The 20,154-nt window shown below is 39.6% G+C and overlaps 1 protein-coding gene across 4 annotated transcripts in view; it reads left to right on the forward strand.

The window, feature by feature from the left end:
- Positions 1–20,154, forward strand: part of MON2 (MON2 homolog, regulator of endosome-to-Golgi trafficking) — a 64,327-nt gene that overhangs the window by 14,408 nt on the left and 29,765 nt on the right. For 3 of the 4 annotated variants that reach the window (XM_082239428.1, XM_082239425.1, XM_082239427.1), the window contains exons 3-17: positions 688–815; positions 2,180–2,311; positions 3,694–3,823; positions 4,722–4,819; positions 6,050–6,175; positions 7,222–7,416; positions 8,087–8,211; positions 8,540–8,679; positions 9,716–9,869; positions 11,285–11,520; positions 12,168–12,249; positions 13,099–13,280; positions 14,310–14,422; positions 17,740–17,844; positions 18,803–18,883. In XM_082239428.1, the coding sequence (XP_082095554.1) occupies positions 729–815; positions 2,180–2,311; positions 3,694–3,823; positions 4,722–4,819; positions 6,050–6,175; positions 7,222–7,416; positions 8,087–8,211; positions 8,540–8,679; positions 9,716–9,869; positions 11,285–11,520; positions 12,168–12,249; positions 13,099–13,280; positions 14,310–14,422; positions 17,740–17,844; positions 18,803–18,883 (1,986 nt within the window). In that variant the 5' untranslated portion in view covers positions 688–728. The remainder of the gene's footprint in view (positions 1–687; positions 816–2,179; positions 2,312–3,693; positions 3,824–4,721; positions 4,820–6,049; positions 6,176–7,221; positions 7,417–8,086; positions 8,212–8,539; positions 8,680–9,715; positions 9,870–11,284; positions 11,521–12,167; positions 12,250–13,098; positions 13,281–14,309; positions 14,423–17,739; positions 17,845–18,802; positions 18,884–20,154) is intronic. The other variant, XM_082239426.1, reaches the window with a different exon arrangement.

Genomic DNA, 20,154 nt, shown 5'->3' on the forward strand with positions numbered 1-20,154 from the left:
ATGTCAAAGGATAAAATTCCAGATAGAGTTTAATATCAATGTATAATTTAAAACTATAATTCCTATAGACTCACTATGGGTATCTTTGAGAACCTGGCACATGTACGATTTTGCAAACCAGGCTACCTTTCAATTAAATTAAATATTACTATACTGTGCAAACAGTGTGTTCACATAGAGCAAGTCTATGTTGAAACAAGTAGGCTGCAACTGAGACTTGCTCTTTGAAGGAAAGGTGACATCAAATCATCAGTCTTCTGTTCCATAGTACTCTGTTCAGACTCTTGTATTCATGTGCAGTGAACATAAGGAGTTATTTTCTGCTGTGTTGGATCACAGAGCTATCTTGCCCATGACAAAATGGGCACATAGGAGAGTCAGTATAATATTGTATATGGTGTATGAGAATGGGGTAATTCAGAGGCTTGGAAGGCAAAGTGAATGCAAGGAGTAAATGCTGTGCAAACAGGCAGGTAAAAGAAGATTCAAGCACCTGCTCCAAAAGGTTATTACCGTGGATATAAAATTAAAGTAAAAGTTCCAAATTTGTAACTCTTTCCATCTCTTTTATATATATTTTCCATGAAATACCACTATAATTATATTAATTTTCAACAGATGGTTTTCTTTATTAATCAAAGCTGCGGACTTGTGATATTGTATATTTACTTTTTCTCCATTTGAAAGCCTTGAAAGAGAACAGCTCAGAAGTGGTTCAGCCTTTTCTAATGGGCTGTGGAACAAAAGAACCAAAGATCACCCAACTATGTCTAGCAGCTATACAAAGGCTCATGTCTCATGAAGTTGTTTCAGAGGTAAGACTTGGGGTAGTCAAGTAATGATATGGAAGTATTGCCTAATTTACATAGCTGAAGAATCATTAAAAAAATTAGAGTATCCTAATAAGATAATTGACAAGGCATAGCCTTTAGGATCAGTGTAGATGTAACACTACTCCAGAGGGTTGTCTTCTTGCAGGAGCATTCCCCTTCAGTTTTATTTTCAGATGAAATGTATTTAGCATTATGAGAGTTAGTATGGTGTGTAGTATGTTGAGTGTTGAGGTTAGAGGAGACTCACTCAACCATGAAGCTCACTGAACATTTTTTAACCATTTGGCAACTCTCTCCTACTCTACAGGCTTCTTGTGAGGATAAAGTGGAGTTGGTAGGGGATGAGTCATGTGTGCTGAACTATGTTAGCGTAAAGGCAGCGTAAGCATATAAATATACCTACGGCACAATTTTGAGTCATGGTTAGACGCTGGTACACAAACTGCAGTTTAAGGTCTCTCTGGCTAGTGTTAACATTGATGTTGGTGTAGCACAACTTGAGAACTGAGGGGAAGGGGAGGTGTATGCAAGTCACCCAGGAGAATTACACCAAGCCTTACACTTTAGGATTATAATGCAAAATGGTCAGCTGCTCTAGCTTTATTGAGGCTTTGGCTGCTGGTACAACTTAACACTCACCCAGGGAATGAATTCCCACACAAATAAAATTCTCTTTTCAGTGACCTCATCTTGTCTTGCACAGTGCTGAGTCCTCACCCAATACTGCTGCTGGTCCCATCACACTTGCTGATTCTCCCCAGCTTCTAAGCTCCATGGCACCCTAGTATTCCTTTCTCCAGGCTATTAAGTTTGAGGAGTGGCCAGGTTGTCCTTCTTGGGACCCTCTAGGGTCACATGCAGTGAACCAGTCTCATGGTATTCTCTCCTTAAGGAGTTGAGCTGGAAGGAAAGCCTATTAGCAGGGTTCCCTGACCCCGCTGTCAGGGGAAGAAGGGTTAAGAGATTATATGCCTTTGCTTTTTCTTCTGCAAGCCAGTCTCCCTCTCTTCTATGACTGCTGCCTCTGGGCTATTTAAACTCAGTAGTTCCAAAAGTGCTTTGTTATTCCCAGGTGGTAGCAGCTATTCCCTTCCCCACCTCTTTCTTGGGTAGGCAGAGTGAGTTGCAGCCCTGCTTCCCTTAGAGGGGGATTGGGGCCTTCTTAAAAGGTCAGTCAAAGAAGAGAACATATTGCTTGAGGCAATCTCCTGCAGATCTTTACAGGGTGAAAAAGCATTTTCAATATTTATTAAGTATGATAGAATTAATGATTGACACTTCTATAGTCATTTCCCCCCACATAGTATCTTGGCATCGAATAGCCCATCTCAATTTTTGTTCCCAAGGTTGCTGCTGGAAATGTTATCAATATGCTTTGGCAACTGATGGAAAATAGCCTTGAAGAACTCAAGCTTCTTCAGACGGTCCTTGTATTATTAACAACCAATACAGTTGTCCATGATGAAGCACTTTCTAAGGTAGGCATTGTATAAATCAAATTGTGGTATTTCATTATATGTTAACCAATAAATATGAGCTGATCTTGAAAATTCCATGGTGAATCTCAAGTAAGTTTCACAGGCTGTCTTTCATTGTACACCAAAGGAAATATTCAGAAAAATGGCACACCAGTGTGGCTTATTTACACAATCCCTACAGGCCTGTTCAAGTAATACTTTACAGTGGTGCCTCGCAAGACGAAATTAATTCGTTCCGCAAGTTTTTTCGTCTAGCGAATTTTTCGTCTTGCGAAGCACGGTGTCGGAAAAGTTTTGGAAAAGCTTCAAAAATCACCAAAAACCTCAAAAAAGGCTACCACACTGCGTTCTATGAGTTGCTCCTCGAAGTCAAGTCGCAACTGTATTAACGGTGTTAAGAAAAAGGAAACAAACTTGCAAAAAACGCAAGACGTTTTCGTCTTGCGAAGCAAGCCCATAGGGAAATTCGTCTTGCGAAGCAGCTCAAAAACCGCAAAACCCTTTCGTCTAGCGAGTTTTTCGTCTAGCGAGGCATTCGTCTTGCGGGGCACCACTGTAGCTTTGAAATTCTTCTCAGGAAAGGACTGAGAGTGACCCATGGTTTCCTATGTTTCCTTAATAATAGCATTCACAAATAGCAATATTAGGAAAAGGATCATTTAGATGTTTCATTAGTGTGGATGAATTAGTAAAATCTGGGGGAAATCCAAGATGGCCCTTTTCGCAATTGGCAAATTGCCTTTTCTGGCAAATATGAGAGTAATCCTTCAGGTGGGCATCATGGCAGAAAAGGACCAAAATATATTTGTACTTCATCTGAGCTTTTGCCAAAAACGTTTTCAATATCATTTTACACTTAGATTATAATTAGGTTTCTGGGCAATGTAAAATGTTTTAAAGCTGGCAAAATAAAATGTTGAGTTAAACTACAAGCTTATCAAAATTATGCTGCAACTACTTAATCCCATCCATTAAAAGTTATGTCAGCTATGGTGATCGGATTATGCATAGTTTGGATCAAGTTTTCAGTAAAAGAGAGCTGCACAGTTGTGAGGCTGTCTGAGAGTGTCATTTTGTATTATTGCTGTTTGTGCTTGGCATACGGGTGACAGTCAGAGGGGCATCCTTGAGGCATTCTTGACATGAAAGTGTTGAAGCAATCGTGTGACTTGTACATTATTATTTTTCTTTTCACATGTGAAGAGGCTTTTGATGAAACATAAAGGAGGAGCCAGTTTCCAAGATAGATGCATTTTAGGATGGCAGAAACTTAAACATCTTTAAATTCAACTTACTTCATGTTTTAGAAACTTATAATTTCTACACCTTAGCTTTGATTATTATTTGGGTTGTGTAATGAGTACTGTTTAAATTTTTTTTAGGCAATTGTCCTTTGCTTTCGGTTGCACTTCACAAAAGACAATATCACAAATAATACTGCAGCAGCCACAGTACGGCAAGTCGTTACTGTTGTTTTCGAAAGAGTCGTTGCTGAGGATGAACACTATAAAGGTGGGTATGTGTTTGTATTGCAATTGAAATATTACATAACATTTGGTACTTATAGCAAAAGTCTGTTTGCTGTAAGTAGGTGGAGCCCAATATAGCAGTACCCTGATTCTAAAAGGAAACAGATTAGTGTATAGCGCTTCATCCACTGGCAGGGGAAGAGGAGTGTGGGGGAAGCGCACCGCCCCTGGCAGCGCAATCCCGGTGGGGTGCCATCGCGGCTGCCCTCCCACCCGTGCTGGGTGCCACGCCCCCAGGATGCGAACCACGCCCCCGGGACACGCACCAGATGAAGCTCCGCCACTGGCTTCATCTGAGGAATTTGGAGGGCCAGGTCAAAGATTATCCCGTTTTATCATCACAGCAATCCTGCATAGGGTATGCTGAGATGAGTGGAGATTTCAGCCTAGTCCTACCCAGTCCAGGTCAAAATTCAACACTCTATTAATTTGGAAAGTGTAATTGATAAAGAAAAGGTGGCTTTTGAAGCATGGATACCAATTTGTTCAAGTGTTACATCATGTGGGTTTTTTAATGAAGCTGTCTGATGTAGGCTTTGAATTGACAGGTTGTTCAGTAACTGCAAGTCATGCTTTTTACCTTGTGTTTAGTTGGAGAAATGTGCTTCTTGATTGCCAGTTCTCTACTACATGCCTTCTGAATGTTACTTGTCACATCTCTGAAACTGGAAAAGTAACTAAATGCAACTCTGTTCTACCTGGCAGTAGCAAGAGGGAAGAGAGAGAGAGCAACTTTGGGGGGGAATGTTGGTGTCGACCGCAAGCACCTGCTAAAACCCCCAAGTTGCTGCATCAGCCTTAGTTAATATATATATAAAATTGAACAGCCATGCATTCTTTCTTAACATTGTGTTTCTGAACTGGATCTGTGTTTTGTACAGATATTATAGAGCAACCAATAGGAATTCAAGGAAACAGTAACAGAAGATCTGTCAGCACCTTGAAACCATGTGCTAAAGATGCATATATGCTTTTTCAGGTATTGGAACTTACTTGAATTCTTGTCGTTCTTTTTATTATATACAGTCTAATTTACGTACAAAGTTAAGCTTCTGAGATCAGTCAATAGTCATTTGTTACTTTTGGTTTGAGAGATAATATGATGCAAGCATTTTGAAGAGAGAGAAAAGGTTAACGTACACAGAGCATTCTTAATATTATGGAGGAAAAGCATAGCATGCTGGACATAATTCTTCTGCTCATCTCTAAAAGCTATAGAGCTCAATATATGGAGGAGCTACAGAGATGGTAAAAGGGAGCAATTTGAGAAGCTAAAGGTTTGGATGTGTTTAGCATAGATGAAAGTCAGGATAGTCTCAATGTTTTCAGAAACTTAAAAAGAAACAGTACTGTCTAACTGGTGGATTTAAATTGCTGGACAGAATAATGAAATTAAATAAAGGCAAATGCAATTTCTTAACAATGGACTGATTCTGATATAATGCTGGTTCTAATGCAATGCAAAATCATGGACTGGCAAAACACGGGCCTGCATTCAGCCCTGATTTAAGGCAAACTACAGTTCATCATAAGGGACTGGGTGGCACTGTGGGTTAAACTACAGAGCCTAGGACTTGCCGATCAGAAGGTCGGCGGTTCGAATCCTGCCAACCTAGCAGTTCAAAAGCAAATCAAAATGCAAGTAGATAAATAGGTACCGCTCTGGCGGGAAGGTAAACAGCGTTTCCGTGTGCTGCTCTGGTTCGCCAGAAGTGGCTTTGTCGTGCTGGCCACATGACCCAGAAGCTGTCTGCGGACAAACGCCAGCTCCCTCAGCCAATAAAACGAGATGAGTGCCGCAACCCCAGAGTCGGTCACGACTGGACCTAACGGTCAGGGGTCCCTTTACCTTTACAGTTCATCATCATCTGAACTATGATTTGCCCTTCTCTGAAACACAGGATAAAAATGAAGAAAAGATCCCATTTCTAGACTCAATTTGCAAGGCAATCACAAAGTATAGTAGGCTTCTTTAGGCAAATAGTAGCTTCCTCAAACCAGGAAAGGATATAGAGGATTGTGTATGTGAATGAGGAAAGAGTGACTGAAACTCAGATGTGTTAATACCAGAGTATGGTTTGATGGTATGTCTAAAAATTCCATATGGTGAATTACATGGCAAAGTAAAGACTGGGTGAAAAGGGGGGGGGGAGGTTTCCAGGCTGATTCCTGAGAATAAAAGTACAAGAGTGTTGTTGGTTTTTTTTAGGATCTTTGTCAGCTGGTTAATGCTGATGCACCTTACTGGCTTGTAGGCATGACAGAAATGACCCGGACATTTGGTCTGGAACTGCTTGAGTCAGTCCTCAATGATTTCCCGCAAGTATTTTTACAAGTGAGTGCTTTTGTTTTTAGAAAGGGGAGGGGAATTTCAGCTACAAAGACTTTAGAAACTGTATATATTGTGGTTGGGGGTCCTAACTAGACACCTGTGAAGGGAAGGGCTCCTTTTCACAGATGGGACCAATATCTGCGTGTGGGATCCACTCCTGGAAAGTGAGGGAAGAGGCCATTTTTGCTGATTTCCCCCCATCCTCCTGCGCTGCTTCTTACGCTGTTCCATAGCTCTTCCAACCTTCCAGAGTTGATTTTTTGGAAGCACGAGGGACTGTTGGAGGGAGGGGGAATTAGTGAAAGTTGCCCTACTGCAGGCATAGGCAAACTCGGCCCTCCAGATGTTTTGGGACTACAACTTCCATGATCCCTAGCTAACAGGACCAGTGGTCAGGTGATGGGAATTGTAGTCCAAAAACATCTGGAGGGCCGAGTTTGCCTATGCCTGCCCTACTGCTTCTTTCACTGACAGGAGCTTCATGTGAGCAAAGCTCAGCTTGAGATGCTCCTGCCAGCAGAGGCTCAGTTAAGATCCAGGCCTTTATCTCTGAAATAGGAAAGACTCGGCCATTTTTGTTAACATCTGTATCTTTGGCATCTGTATGATTGGCGCCGCTTAACCTAATACTTAGATTGTGTTTTGGTTAACTTTAGAGCAACAGAATGAGCAGTACTACCCATGGGGGGATTATCTAAAGGGCAAGGGGGCAATGGGCAGTGCTGGAGTGTGAATGACCATCAGACTTTAAAAGTTCATCAGTGGATTTAAAAGTCCATCAATTTTGCTTCCCCACCTTTGGTATCAAAGGGGTTACTGTGGAAGGTTGGTGAGGTCCCTAGTATAAGCCTATGTGCCTAAACTTTAATGATGGAGGGGTGTGTGTGTGTGTGTGTGTGTGTGTGTATAATTAGTGTGTGTGTGTGTGTGTGTGTGTATAATTAGTGTGTGTGTGTGTGTGTGTGTGTATATATATATATATATATATATATATATATATATATATATATAATTAGCTAGCCTTCTAACAGTGTCCTTTTATTTTCCAGCATCAAGAATTCAGCTTCCTCCTTAAAGAAAGGGTCTGTCCACTAGTGATAAAGCTCTTCTCACCAAATATAAAATTTAGACAAGGTTCCAGTACTTCATCTTCACCAGCACCAGTGGAAAAACCATATTTCCCGATCTGCATGCGCCTTTTGAGAGTAGTTTCCGTTTTGATCAAACAGTTTTATAGTTTACTGGTAAGAGGACGGTTTTAATATCACTATTATGCACAGGATAAGTCTTAAATACCATGCAAAATGTGGTTTCCCCCCTGAATTTTAAGGAAGCTCAATGTAGAACAGGCTTCTTCACCATCTTTTCTCTTAGCTGTCAGCATTCAAATAATCCCCGGTTATGCTAGGAAATAGTCACACCAATAGTCCTCTGTTTGACTTGAGGGAGGTGAAACTGCAGACACATATGCCTAAAGAGGACCGTGGCAATACTGTAACGCCTTGATAACAGAATAACCTAAGGATAATGCTTCCCCTCAATCTTTAGTTGTTTAGAAATTGTTAGGCTATAGAAAAAATTTTATTCCACCTCTTCTTTTCTTCATATACCCTCTCAAAGCTCAGCTTGTCCCTTTGCCACCACCCTCTTGTTCCCACTGAGCCTGTAGCTAAGCCTAAGAGTGTGTAACTGGAACAGCAAACTATTCCTTTCCATTTTACCCCATTCTCCCCTTTCTCTAGCCCCCCAAGTGTTATTAGCTTCCTTGTTATGGGACTGTGCCAAATAACCCTTCTCCCAAAATTGCAAGTGCAAACATTTGCAGAGAGGGGCCCTGCCTTATTAGTAGAAATTCCGTGTTAAGGATACCTTGTTCAGAATTTTCTTTTAATTAATAAAAGTATTTTTGTTTAGGTAACTGAATGTGAGATCTTTCTATCGTTGCTTGTGAAGTTTCTGGATGCAGACAAACCTCAGTGGCTAAGAGCTGTTGCCGTAGAATCAATACACAGACTTTGTGTGCAACCTCAGTTATTAAGGTAGTGCAAGTATATTAGTTGATATACCATATACCAATTGAAGTAATGCTTTCGATAAAATATTTGGATAATTGAAATAACAGTGCACAGGTATTGTGTTAGGTGTGCATGTATACAAATAGTGGGTCACTGATTTTAATATCCTTAAATTTGTTTTAAATTCTAGAATTTAAATGTTGTCCTGTAGAACATGAAGCCTTTCTGTGGCTACCGCATACTTTTTCCAGTCAGTATAAGAAAGAGTGTTTCATAATGTAGAGTCACTGATGAAATGACGAAAGCATTTTCTAAATAACTGCGTTTTTACTCTGTCCGAATTGTGTAACAGGTCCTTCTGTCAGTCTTACGATATGAAGCAGCATTCAACTAAGGTATTCCGTGACATCGTGAATGCTCTGGGATCATTTATTCAGTCACTGTTTCTCGTACCAAATACAGGGAATGCATCAGCTGCAACAAACCAAACAGGTAAACTAGACCCTTGGACTATTTTGAGCCATTTATCAGTCAGTCACTCTTAGGAGCACTGATTTCAATAAACATTTTATTTATTTAGCTCAATTAGTACTTTGAGTTGTATTCATGAGAATGATAACTTGATCATGTTGCAAAAGGTAAAATAAAGCCTTTTAGAAGAACTTCCATAGAGCCTTACTCTGTAACTCTGAATGGAAGGCATGAAGCCTATCATATCAAACAGTTAAAGCTGTCATATTTTTTAAACCACCATACCAGCACCCAGGGCCAGGACACCCATGCAGCAGGTTCTGGATAGCTACCTTTTCTTCCTCAACAGGTGGAGGTGTGGAGGCAGCATTTTCCCTCTAGTGGCAAAATGCCTGGGCTAACCCTGCCAGCGCCTGTTTCAGCAGATACCTCAAAATCTTAATGCATATGCTGCATCTCATAACTTTTGAGTGGTTTAATTTGCTAATATTTTAAATTTCTGAGCTCTGAGTGACTTTAGCTTTTCAGTGTAGCTCTACTGGTGTCAGTAAGACCTCTTTAATGAAATGCAAGGTGCACTAGAAATGATTGGCCAGGAGGGGGCATTCAAAACAGATGGATAAAACATTGTTTGAATAACCTTTGCTTATAGGAATGTTGTCTTAATGATATTAAGATAAAGGGTTCCCATATATACTCGAGTATAAGCCGAATTTTTCAGCACATTTTTTATGGTGAAAAAGCCCCGCTTGGCTTATACTCAAGTGAGGGTCCTTTCCGGCTGCTCCTTCCTCCTCCGCCGCCTTTGGTGGTGGCGGCGGAGGAACGAGCAGCCCGAAAGCAGCCCTTTTGGGCTGCTTGTTCTTCCTCCACCGCTGCCACCCCCACCAGGTTTGTGAACCAGCTTATACTCGAGTCAATCAGTTTTCCCAGTTTTTTGTGGTAAAATTAGGTGTCTTCGGGTTGGCTTATACTTGAGTATATACGGTATGTTGCGCTTAACTAATTAAATTAATATTGAAGTGCAGTTAATTCCCCCACTTGATTCACTGTATAGGAGGAAGCGTGCCTGGTGGCACAGCCTCAGCACAGACCAATCCCGGAATGTTAGGGATGGGTGGAAGTGTGACAGTCTTGCCTGCTTTTGAATACAGAGGAACCTGGATACCCATCCTCAGTGTGTCAACACAGGGCAGTGCTAAAGCTACCTAGTAAGTAAAATATTGGTCTTTAAAACCATGAATTTGCCACATCCTAAGTAGTTGTAACTAAGCAGGAATATGGAGAAGATGTGTTCTGGAAACAGCCCTGGGTAGCATCAGGCAAGTGCTACCCTGGCGGGCACTTGGAGTCGTTCTGATCGTGTCTGTGTATTGGTTTCTTTCTTGATTGTGCCTCAGATCTGTTTCTTCTCCAGATGGATTAGAAATTACTTTTCTGTGGTGCCCTAACCTCCTTTGAGTACATATTTCCTCTGGTTTCTTATTAGGCTCTATTTATTTGGGTTGCTGGTCAAGTCTTGGGATGGTTTATAATTATAGTGTGTTTCTTTAGTTATGACATCAGACCTCCGATGACCCTAAAGAATTACCAGCACAGATATATGTTGTAGTGTTGAATAATTTATATTTGTAAGGTAGATTTTTTTTTATCTGTATAAATAAATTGAACGCCTGCATTTCTGTAGGCTTTCAGATGATTGAAATGCTTACTAACACACTAAGAAACAAGCCTCATTGGACACAGTTGGCTCATGCACATGCAATGGTAAACAGTGCTTTAGCACTATGTGGACAAAGCACAATGATTCCAAGTACGTGGGAGACGGAGGAAGACTTCAAACCACAAAGCTGGCTTGTTTAGCAACTTATCATTGCTTAATTTAAACCGGGATTCCAAATTTACATATAATTCTAAACCAATCATTTTTAAAATAGAAAGGAATCTTGCTAGAAGGCTTCCCAACTGTGTGGGAGGAGGAGGAGGAAGTTTGAGAGCCTGTTCCATTTTCAGTAAGGCTTATTCACATAGTGCTAAAACATGGTTTAGTATTATGTGCAAACCAGCCCTCCGGCAGTAACTTCCAAGTAAACATACATAGGATTGCAATGTAAGTGAATACATCTGGGAAATATTTGAAAGGTTTCGGGAGCTAGCTCTCCTTTGAGCATTGATGTTTGGAGCAATTAACTATGATTGCACAGAATATGCTAGTATCAGTGTAAGAAACCTCAGTTTTACAGCAATATTTCAGTTCTAATGTTAATCTGATATTTGGTTTGGTTTGCAAATTGTGATATTTGCAACAGAGTATTTTGTTAGCTAAGTGATGGGTACCAAGGGCATATTATTCCTTTTGCTTACATTTACAGTAGTACCTCGGGTTAAGTACTTAATTCATTCCCGAGGTCCATACTTAACCTGAAACTGTTCTTAACCTGAAGCACCACTTTAGCTAAAGGGGCCTCCTACTGCCGCCGTGCCGCCAGAGCACAATTTCTGTTCTCATCCTGAAGCAAAGTTCTTAACCTGAAGCACTATTTCTGGGTTGGCGGAGTCTGTAACCTGAATCGTATGTAACCCGGGGTACCACTGTATTTATTTAACCCTCCCCCTCCCTTCTTAGCCTAGAGATGTTGGACAAAGTTGAGCCACCCACAATTCCTGAAGGCTATGCTATGTCAGTAGCATTCCATTCTTTACTGGATCTTGTCCGTGGCATCACTAACATGATTGAGGAAGAATTGGGACAGGTTGAAATGGAGAGTCAAGTAACAACAGCTGATACACAGTCTTCACCGACACAGTCCTCAGACCTGCAAGATTCTAATTCAGCGTCCGACCAAACTGACAAAGAAACAGGTATGTGATAATGATTGGGATTGGTATTGGTTAAGGTTAATAAAAGGAAAGTAATATAAAGCTGCTTGCAGATGTATAGGACCTTGTGTAGGTATTTCTTTGTGTAGGTGAGCTCTACTTCCTCCTCACCTTCACTTTTTAACTGAATGTAAATTACTTCTTTCTTTTTATTGCCCCCTCTTCCTAGTTTTTCAAAAGGAATGCTTGTTTTGGTTCCTACTCATCCCCATTTTTGTAGTTGCCTTGCATTATTATAATTTCTAAGAACATGTATATATGTCTACTTTTTCAAAAAAAAACCTGAATTAAGGTGCCTAAAATAGTTTTTTTGGATCTTGGATTTTCTCTTGAAAACTTGCCCTGACAGACGAAGCTATGGTCCTCGTTAGATAATTTGTCACACCTCCCAGCCAGGCTGTTGCTGTTATTCATGGCAGCCATATTTGGTTCTGAAACGGTAGAGTGGAAAGGTAGTCCAAGTGAACCCAGTCTGCCTTATAGCCTGTCTTGTACCAACTTACTGGAAATGTCTAGTAGACTGGAATATATATATACTAAAAGAAAAATGCATCAGAAAGTGAGTCTGCTATACTGTATTCATGTTACTAAATGTTGTTTTAAAATTACTCTCATCCTCCCCTCCCAAGTCAGCAGAGCAGTTTGGGAAGAAATGGTGAACGCTTGCTGGTGTGGTCTACTTGCTGCACTGTCTTTACTTCTGGATGCAAGGTATTCAGTCAGTTTACAATTGCATTTCATTCTTCAGAGCTTTCTGTTCTTACCTTGGTTTTGAAACAAGTTTGAAACTTAGAACCTCAACTGCGTTGAGTACCGAGGTAGCGGAGTTTCCAAGGACTAAAGAAGACATAATTATACGTTGAGGGGGGAAAGTATAAAAGGTTGGATGTGACTCAGTAATAGATTTATTGGGTGTTAAGAATATTATATAGGCCTTTTTTTCTCTCTGCAGTAATATTTTGTTATTTACTTAGCTTTACAGTGCTTCAGTTATAAGCATGCATGGCACAGCTGTGTGGAAATGATTTGTTTACTCTTAAAGGACAGCTTTATTTATTTATTCTTCACGTTTTTACAACAAACAGTTGGCCAATCAGTCAAACTGACTAACAATGGGGATTTAAAATACAGCTAAATAGCAAATGAATCATTTAAAAATAATGTTATACATTAAAAGTGTTAATCCCCAGCCCATTTACAAATCAGTATGGTTTAGAAAAAAATCCTTTTTTTCTGCATCTCTGAAATGTGTAGATTTTAAGAATACGGTATTATAAAACTGGTGTTATTTAAAAAACTTGATCAGAGTTAAATGTCTCCTGTATCTTTATAGTAATTTTTTTTGTCAGCGTTTTGTGACATTTTGATTAGTCCTGGTAACCTGCTACGAATTTTTGATTCTACCCCCCCCCCCCAAAATGGGCCAACATGGCTGCTGATCCTTTTTGAATATTTTCATAGGATTTTTTCCTCATAGTAAATGTGTAAGTATGAGTGTTCCCTTTTCGGCTTCTTCTTATATGTATGAATCATGCCTTTTACTTATTTGTACTATTTCAGCACTGATGAAGCTGCCACAGAAAATATTTTAAAAGCAGAATTGACTATGGCTGCACTGTGTGGAAAACTTGGTCTCGTAACATCAAGAGATGCCTTCATTACTGCCATTTGCAAAGGCTCCCTGCCTCCTCATTATGCCCTAACTGTGCTGAACACTACTACTGCTGCACTTTCTGGTAAATGTAAGGATATTATTTGGTCTTACTTTTCTTCTTGTAAACAAGAGCATACATAATTATAAGCAAACAGCCATAACATGGTTGAAAATTTTTGCTTTTCCAGACACATATTTGATAAACAAATGCTTGGCAGAATGGTATATGATGCTATGGAAGTGTTTGAGGTGAACCATAGTCTTTTGTGAAATAATCTGGTCTTCCCTATCTACAGCCACTTGAGATATATCCTGATCCTGAAAGAGTAGTATTTTTTTCTTTCAGAGGCAGAATCACATTAACAGCCCACATGAGTGATCTGTTCTTCACCCCCTTTAAAGCCTTGCAGCTTGATTCCTGTTATAAACTGAAAATAATATTTATAGCTTTAAATGTAATGGAAATTGTATTAAGAACTTTAGGTACAGCATAACCTTCATATCTGCCACAGACCAAAAGTGTGACTATAACCCATTTTTAAAAAGAAATGGCTTTTAAAATAGCCTTTAGAGCAACTATATTCCCTAATTTTTTTTCTAATATATTTTCTTGGGGTTTTTTTTAATATACATGGGTGTCCTTCTCAGTGATGTGGGGTGGAATTTCTGGAAACTTTTTTTTTTTTTTTACTTTACCTCTTGTGATTTTTAAAGGGATTAACTATTTGCCCTTTTAGAAATAAATATAATGTATCAAATGTTACTTCTGTTACCAATCCTAAAAATAGTTTAACTTAAATAAGCAAAATTATTTCTATGTGTGTGTATTTTCAAACTTCATATCCTTTTCAGAGGGTTAGATGCAGGCTTTATTCCCACAGGCGAAGGCAACTTCTGAGGAGAGTTGCGGTCAAGGGATGCTTCTGCTGGGGACAGGCAATTTTTGCCAGCCTCTCCCTGAAATTCACGTCAGCAGGACCCACTCTCTTCCAGAGGGTTTGGGAACCTTTCTGGGTGCAGTAGTATGAGAGGTGGGAATTGCCCAAAATTTCTGTCTTGGGAAGGTGAAGTCTGTATCTTATAATTGAAATCTTAGAATTCTTCTTTTGCTTTTTAGCATATTCCATCCAGGGGCAGAATGTTCAGATGATTAGTCCATCAAGTGAGTCTCACCAGCAAGTTGTAGCAGTAGGACAACCACTTGCTCTCCAACCACAGGGAACAGTAATGGTAAAATATAATTTGTAAATATCATTTTCTTATTTGATGGTTTAATTTTACTAGACTTTCACTTTTATCTCAAAAGTCCAGTGATGCATCTGCCCCATAGTCCAGCGGATATATTGGAGTGAGCATGTAGTAAAAGAAAGTAATGTGGAATTGGATTTGAGGGACTTAGCAGGAATATTTTAGATGCATGCCGCATACCTAATTACCTTTGTGTGTCAATGAAATGTCCGACTGATTTCAGTTAACTGAAAGGGCCTCCTCTGTATCCAGTTTTGGTCACCAATATTTAAGAATGTTAGCAATTCAGTTCATGTTGTTTAAAATATTAGCATCTAATTTTGCAGCTTTTAGAAAAGCACCCAGATTACAAAAAGTATCTAGCAGAATTCCGGTGGTTGATATCTTAATTTATGTGCAAAGATGGAGCCACTTAACAAATATCATTTAATAACAACAACAATAATTTTATTATTTATTTTCTGCCCATCAGCTGGGTTTCCCCATCCACTGTGGGTGGCTTACAGCATATATAAAAACGCAATAAAAATTTGAACATTGAAAAACAGACTATCTTATATCTTAACAGCTTTTGGGATAAAGGTTGACCGTAGCAACAAAAAGATTATGGACAAGATCTGCACCAGCAGGTGCAAAGGGATTTCCCCTTTCTCTCCCTCCCACATGTACTCTGGAGGGTCTTCCATTCAGAGCAGAAGTAGGGGAGCAAGGCCTGCAGGGAGAAGGACAGGAACGAGAAGTCTCATGTGCACAAGCAAGCTACATGTCATCCTAAGCATGCAAACCTTAAACATACTTATCCCATTAAACACACATTGGATTGTACTATTAATCTTGTGTTGCAAGTATGCATACATCATAACGTATGAATGGTGGCATAGAACGTGGTCTAATTTTACCAGTCAGGGAATTGTACATGGCAGCTTTCCAAACCATATGTCCAAACAAGAAATCTTGCACTCACTGCTTTTCATGCATTTTGAAGCAGACCTTCTTTTACGAACAAAGAAGATGTGAATCAGCATTTGGAATCTTGGCTTGTTTGCCATGGACTTACATTCATCCTATTTTCAGCAATTTTACACAAAGCATTTATATAGGTTTGGGTGAATACTTCAGTTAATTTGTATTCACATTTCAGTTTGTATATATCCCCAGATTAGAAACTGAAACATTCCCAGGTCCCCACCTCAGTCCCTTTCAGGGTCTTTTTAAAGTGCATTCTCCTCCATGAATGTCAGCCACTCACTTATACGGGGACAAGTACGGGGATGCTTGGGGAACCCAGCCTGCTCCTGTCTTCGTAGCACTGTTTTGTTGCATGGCTATGCTAGAATATGACCTAATGTTGGAACTGGTGCTTATAGTTAGATTATGGGCATGGCTTATGAACTTAGACATTTCCTGTGTGTCTGTTGTCTGCTCTTCCTCTTTGTACCGTTTGTCTGTCAAGCCGCTTCACCCATGTTTTCCCCCTTAGTTTTCCTTTTTCACCAATCTACTACGAGGAACAGCCACCCAGCAGAAGCAAAATTTGCACCAGCTTCCTTCCCTTCCTCTCCCCCCTGTTTCCTGCATGCAGAGAAGGGGGAGCCCAGCTACACACCCATCTCTTCAGGTACCCTCCCAGCAGCCAGGTGGCCATTTTGGATGAGACAAGCCAGAGTGCCCAGTCTTGGGACTTTCATTGTCACTGTAGATTATTGTTCTGGGCCCTTCCTGCCTGCTCTTCCATCAGACATATACTTCTTCTATGAAACCAGTGCTAGGTTAGGAGCCTTGGTTTCCTTTCTAAGCTGACTGGATAGAGTACGTTCCCGCCTCTTTTACAGTATACAATTTCTGCTACTCTCTATTAGTCCTTTTAAGAGTTTCCCGAGGTAAGTAACTTGCCTCTTGTTGCTTTCTCTTGCCTTGCTTACCGGTATTTTGGTAGCAAAATAATTTGTCCTAACTTGAAGAATACCCATTCATTATGGCTGGATTGCTGTTCCTGTGCTCCCTTACATTAGAATCCATCCTGCTGCCTTGGATCTTAACCTTCCTTCTTCTATTATAGTGCTGGTGAAGTGGGTGGTCATTCTATATCGCTATAATGTTCACTGATTCTTTCTTGGATGAGTCTTGCCTTTTTCATGTTTTGTTTTGTGTCCTCTCTTGCTATCATTCCATATACCTCCCTTTGTTACTGTGAATTCTGTGGTCTGAATATCTAACAATGGCTAAGGAGAAAAGAAACTGCAGTTCCATACTATCCTTAAGTTTTAGCTGTCTAACTTAGCCTTGCTGCTACCCTCAATATGACCAAATTGAGAAGGAGATTGCTGTTTCATTCATAAAATCTTGAAAGACCACGTTTTACTATTAATGGGATAATACAGGTAGATATAGTAAAACATGCATGAGCTTATAGGAGATACACAGTGAATTTGTGGTGCTAGGTTAAGATTGAGGTTGTTTTAATTTACTAGTTGCAAATATAAACATGATTTCTGCACTGGAAGGATGTTTCAGATTTCTAGAAATAATTCCTTAAAGTTAACAATATTTTTCTTTGATATCCTGTATATGTAGATGAATCTACCAGCCAGAATAAAAGCTCTTTTCGACAGACACAAAGTTTCAAAAGACCAGCCTTGTACTAAAATTCACAATATCAGTGCAACAAATGCAATGTACAATTTGCATTCTCTGTGTAGATTGAGTGGCAAATGTTTGCTTATAACCCGGAGTTCTGCATCCATTGAAGTCAATGGGACCATGCTGAAGAAAGGCTGTGCAATTTTTTCCCCTTCAAACAATAGCTGTTTCTGTTTCACAATATTCAGTCGTCTGTCCAGTAAATTTTAAAACTTGAAGTAAAACCTCAAATAAATAAATAAATAAATAAAGGATGCCAAGAATTTCACTGAGTATATGCAGGTTTTACTTCAACACATTCTTTTGTATCCTGGACTGCATGTTTCCAGTTGGAAAGGAGAATCTTCTTTTTCTGCTCCATTTTCGCTTGACGAGTAGAAAATAGCAGGACAAACTAGCTATCGTAATGATTTACATGTTGAAATAGAAGGATTAAGAGGTTTGAATGAATTAAAATGGCTTGGTTCTTCTAGTGTCATTTAGCTGCTGTAATTTAACTCCAATGTAAATTCATCACATACATGTAGGTCTAGACAGAGGGGGGGAATAAAAGAATGGATTGCAGGGTTTCCACCATCGTGTTTGCTATTACCGTTTTTTTCACAAATGCTATTATTTTCTCTACTTCGAAAATTCTAACTGTTTAAATGCTCTCCTAGCTTACGTCTAAGAATATCCAGTGCATGAGGACATTGCTTAGCTTGGCTCATTGTCATGGAGCTGTCCTTGGGACATCCTGGCAACTTGTGTTAGCTACTCTCCAGGTGAGTAATGGGTAATGCTTGATTTACCTTTCTTGACTTGCATTTTGTTTTAACTTCTTGGGTGGATAGTCTCTTTGAGTGAAACTCCTTCCATGATGCAAGCCAGCCCCACACAATTGTGCTTTTCAACCTTTTTGTAATTAAAGCATGGCGATTTTTGTAGCTTTACGTGAACATGCAGCAAATGAGCTTTTAGCTTCCCTTACCTTTCTGTGACTAAATGAAATGTACCCACAACTGTACTGAAGGTAGCCAAGTACCATATTCGAGCTGGGGGGAAAACCATCCACAGAACAGCTGGAGAATTCAAGTAGAATTTTTAAAGTTGGAATATTAGCATGTAATACACTTTGGGCAGATCAACACCGTACATTTAAAGCACACCCCACACACATTTAAGGCACATGACTTCCTCCAAAGAATCCTGAGAACTGTACTCTCATCCTCACAGAGCTACAATTGCCAGCACCCTTAACAAACTTCATCCCCCAGGATTCCTTGGGGGAAGTAATGTGCTTTAAATGTGTATTGGATATGCTTGAAATGTATGATGCGGATCTGTCCTTGCTCACAGAAGTGCAAACCTTGAAAGGTATTTTTTATGGCCTAGTTCGAATGTCACACTAACCCATAGTTTAAAACAAAAAAAAAATTGTTTAATGTAAATGAGAAGTGTGTTGGTGCATGCTGCTCTTAACATTCCCAGAGCTGGAATTGTGGTTTGTTTCTTTCCAAACAAAGCACAAGCCTGAGTTTGGACAATACAAGAAGTCAAACTTCGGCTTGTTTCATGTGCAGCACGGCAAAATGCAAAAGAGAAGCACTGCAGAAATGTAGTGAAGTGTGCGGCACATTCTGTTCATTCACATAAACCCATAGGTTGTTTTAAACTCTTGTTTAATGTTTAACGTGGACCTTTATGCAAGCACTTAAGTTTAAAATGTGTTTTTCATTTCAGCATCTTGTATGGATTCTTGGTTTAAAGCCTGGTGTTGGAGGTGCTTTGAAGCCTGGAAGAGCTGTGGAAGGACCTAGCACCGTAAGAATTTTTTTTTTTGTTTGTTTGTTTTTTTGCATTTTAAAATTTTATTGGTTTCCAACCAGTTATACATTTTTATCCATATCATAACATTCTTATCCATTTTGGACTTCCTTCAACGTTACTGACAATCATTCGTAGTTTTCCCTTTCATACGCATTCCGTTCTTACATATTGCCGTTTTCCCTCCCTTCCTTCATTATTTCTATTCGACAATACTTATTAATTCTTTACAGTGCCTCTTTTAAACCCACCAGCGTTGTATTTACATCACAGTTGTTTTCCAGATACCCCACAAATTTCCCCCAGTCTTGAATAAACTTTTGGTCTTTCGTGTATCTAATTTTCCCTGTTAATTTATCCAATTCTACATATTCTATCAATTTTTCTCTCCACTCTTCCACCGTTGGAATTTCCTCCTGCTTCCATCTCTGTGCTAGCACAATTCTTGCGGCCGTTGCCGCATACTGAAAAAGTTTGCGGTCCTCTCTTTCTATATCTTTTCTTACAATACCCAATAGGAAGATTTCTGGTCTTTTAACGAAGGTATATCTCAGCATCTTTTTCATTTCGTTATAAATCTCCTCCCAAAATTTTTTAATTTTTTTGCATTCCCACCATTGATGGTAAAATGTCCCCTCTGTCTGTCTGCATTTCCAGCATTTATTATCTATCTTGTACATCCTTGCCAGCCTTACTGGCGTCATATACCACCTGTAAAGCATCTTCATCATATTTTCTTTCAAAAGCGTACAGGCCGTAAATTTTATGTTCACCTTCCATAACCTTTCCCAATCCTCCAATTGGATATTGTATCCAAAATCCCTTACCCACTGGACCATCACTGATTTCACTTCCTCGTCCTTCGTATTCCATTCCAACAGTATTTTGTACATTTTCGACAGATTTTTACATTCATTATTCACTATCTCCTTTTGATACCTAGACTCTTTTTCCTCGTAACCCCTTTCCTTCACCTCCTTTTTGAACATTTCGTTAATCTGAAAATAGTGCAACCAATCATATGTAAAAACTTTGACCTGGTCATATGGTTTTATTTTCCACTTTCCTCCTTCGTTTGTCACCATTTCTTCATATTTTCCCCACTTTCCTCTCATGTTGATTTTCTTTACCCCCATTATCTCTAACGGAGATAACCAGTGAGGAGTTTTGGGTTCTAATATGTTTTTATATCTATCCCAAACCTCTATTAGAGCGCCTCTGAAAACATGGTTGCTAAACCCCTTGTGAACCCTCTTTTTGTCGCACCA

The sequence above is a fragment of the Podarcis vaucheri genome (assembly GCF_965113315.1).
Source record: "Podarcis vaucheri genome assembly, chromosome: 10".
NCBI lineage: Eukaryota > Metazoa > Chordata > Lepidosauria > Squamata > Lacertidae > Podarcis > Podarcis vaucheri.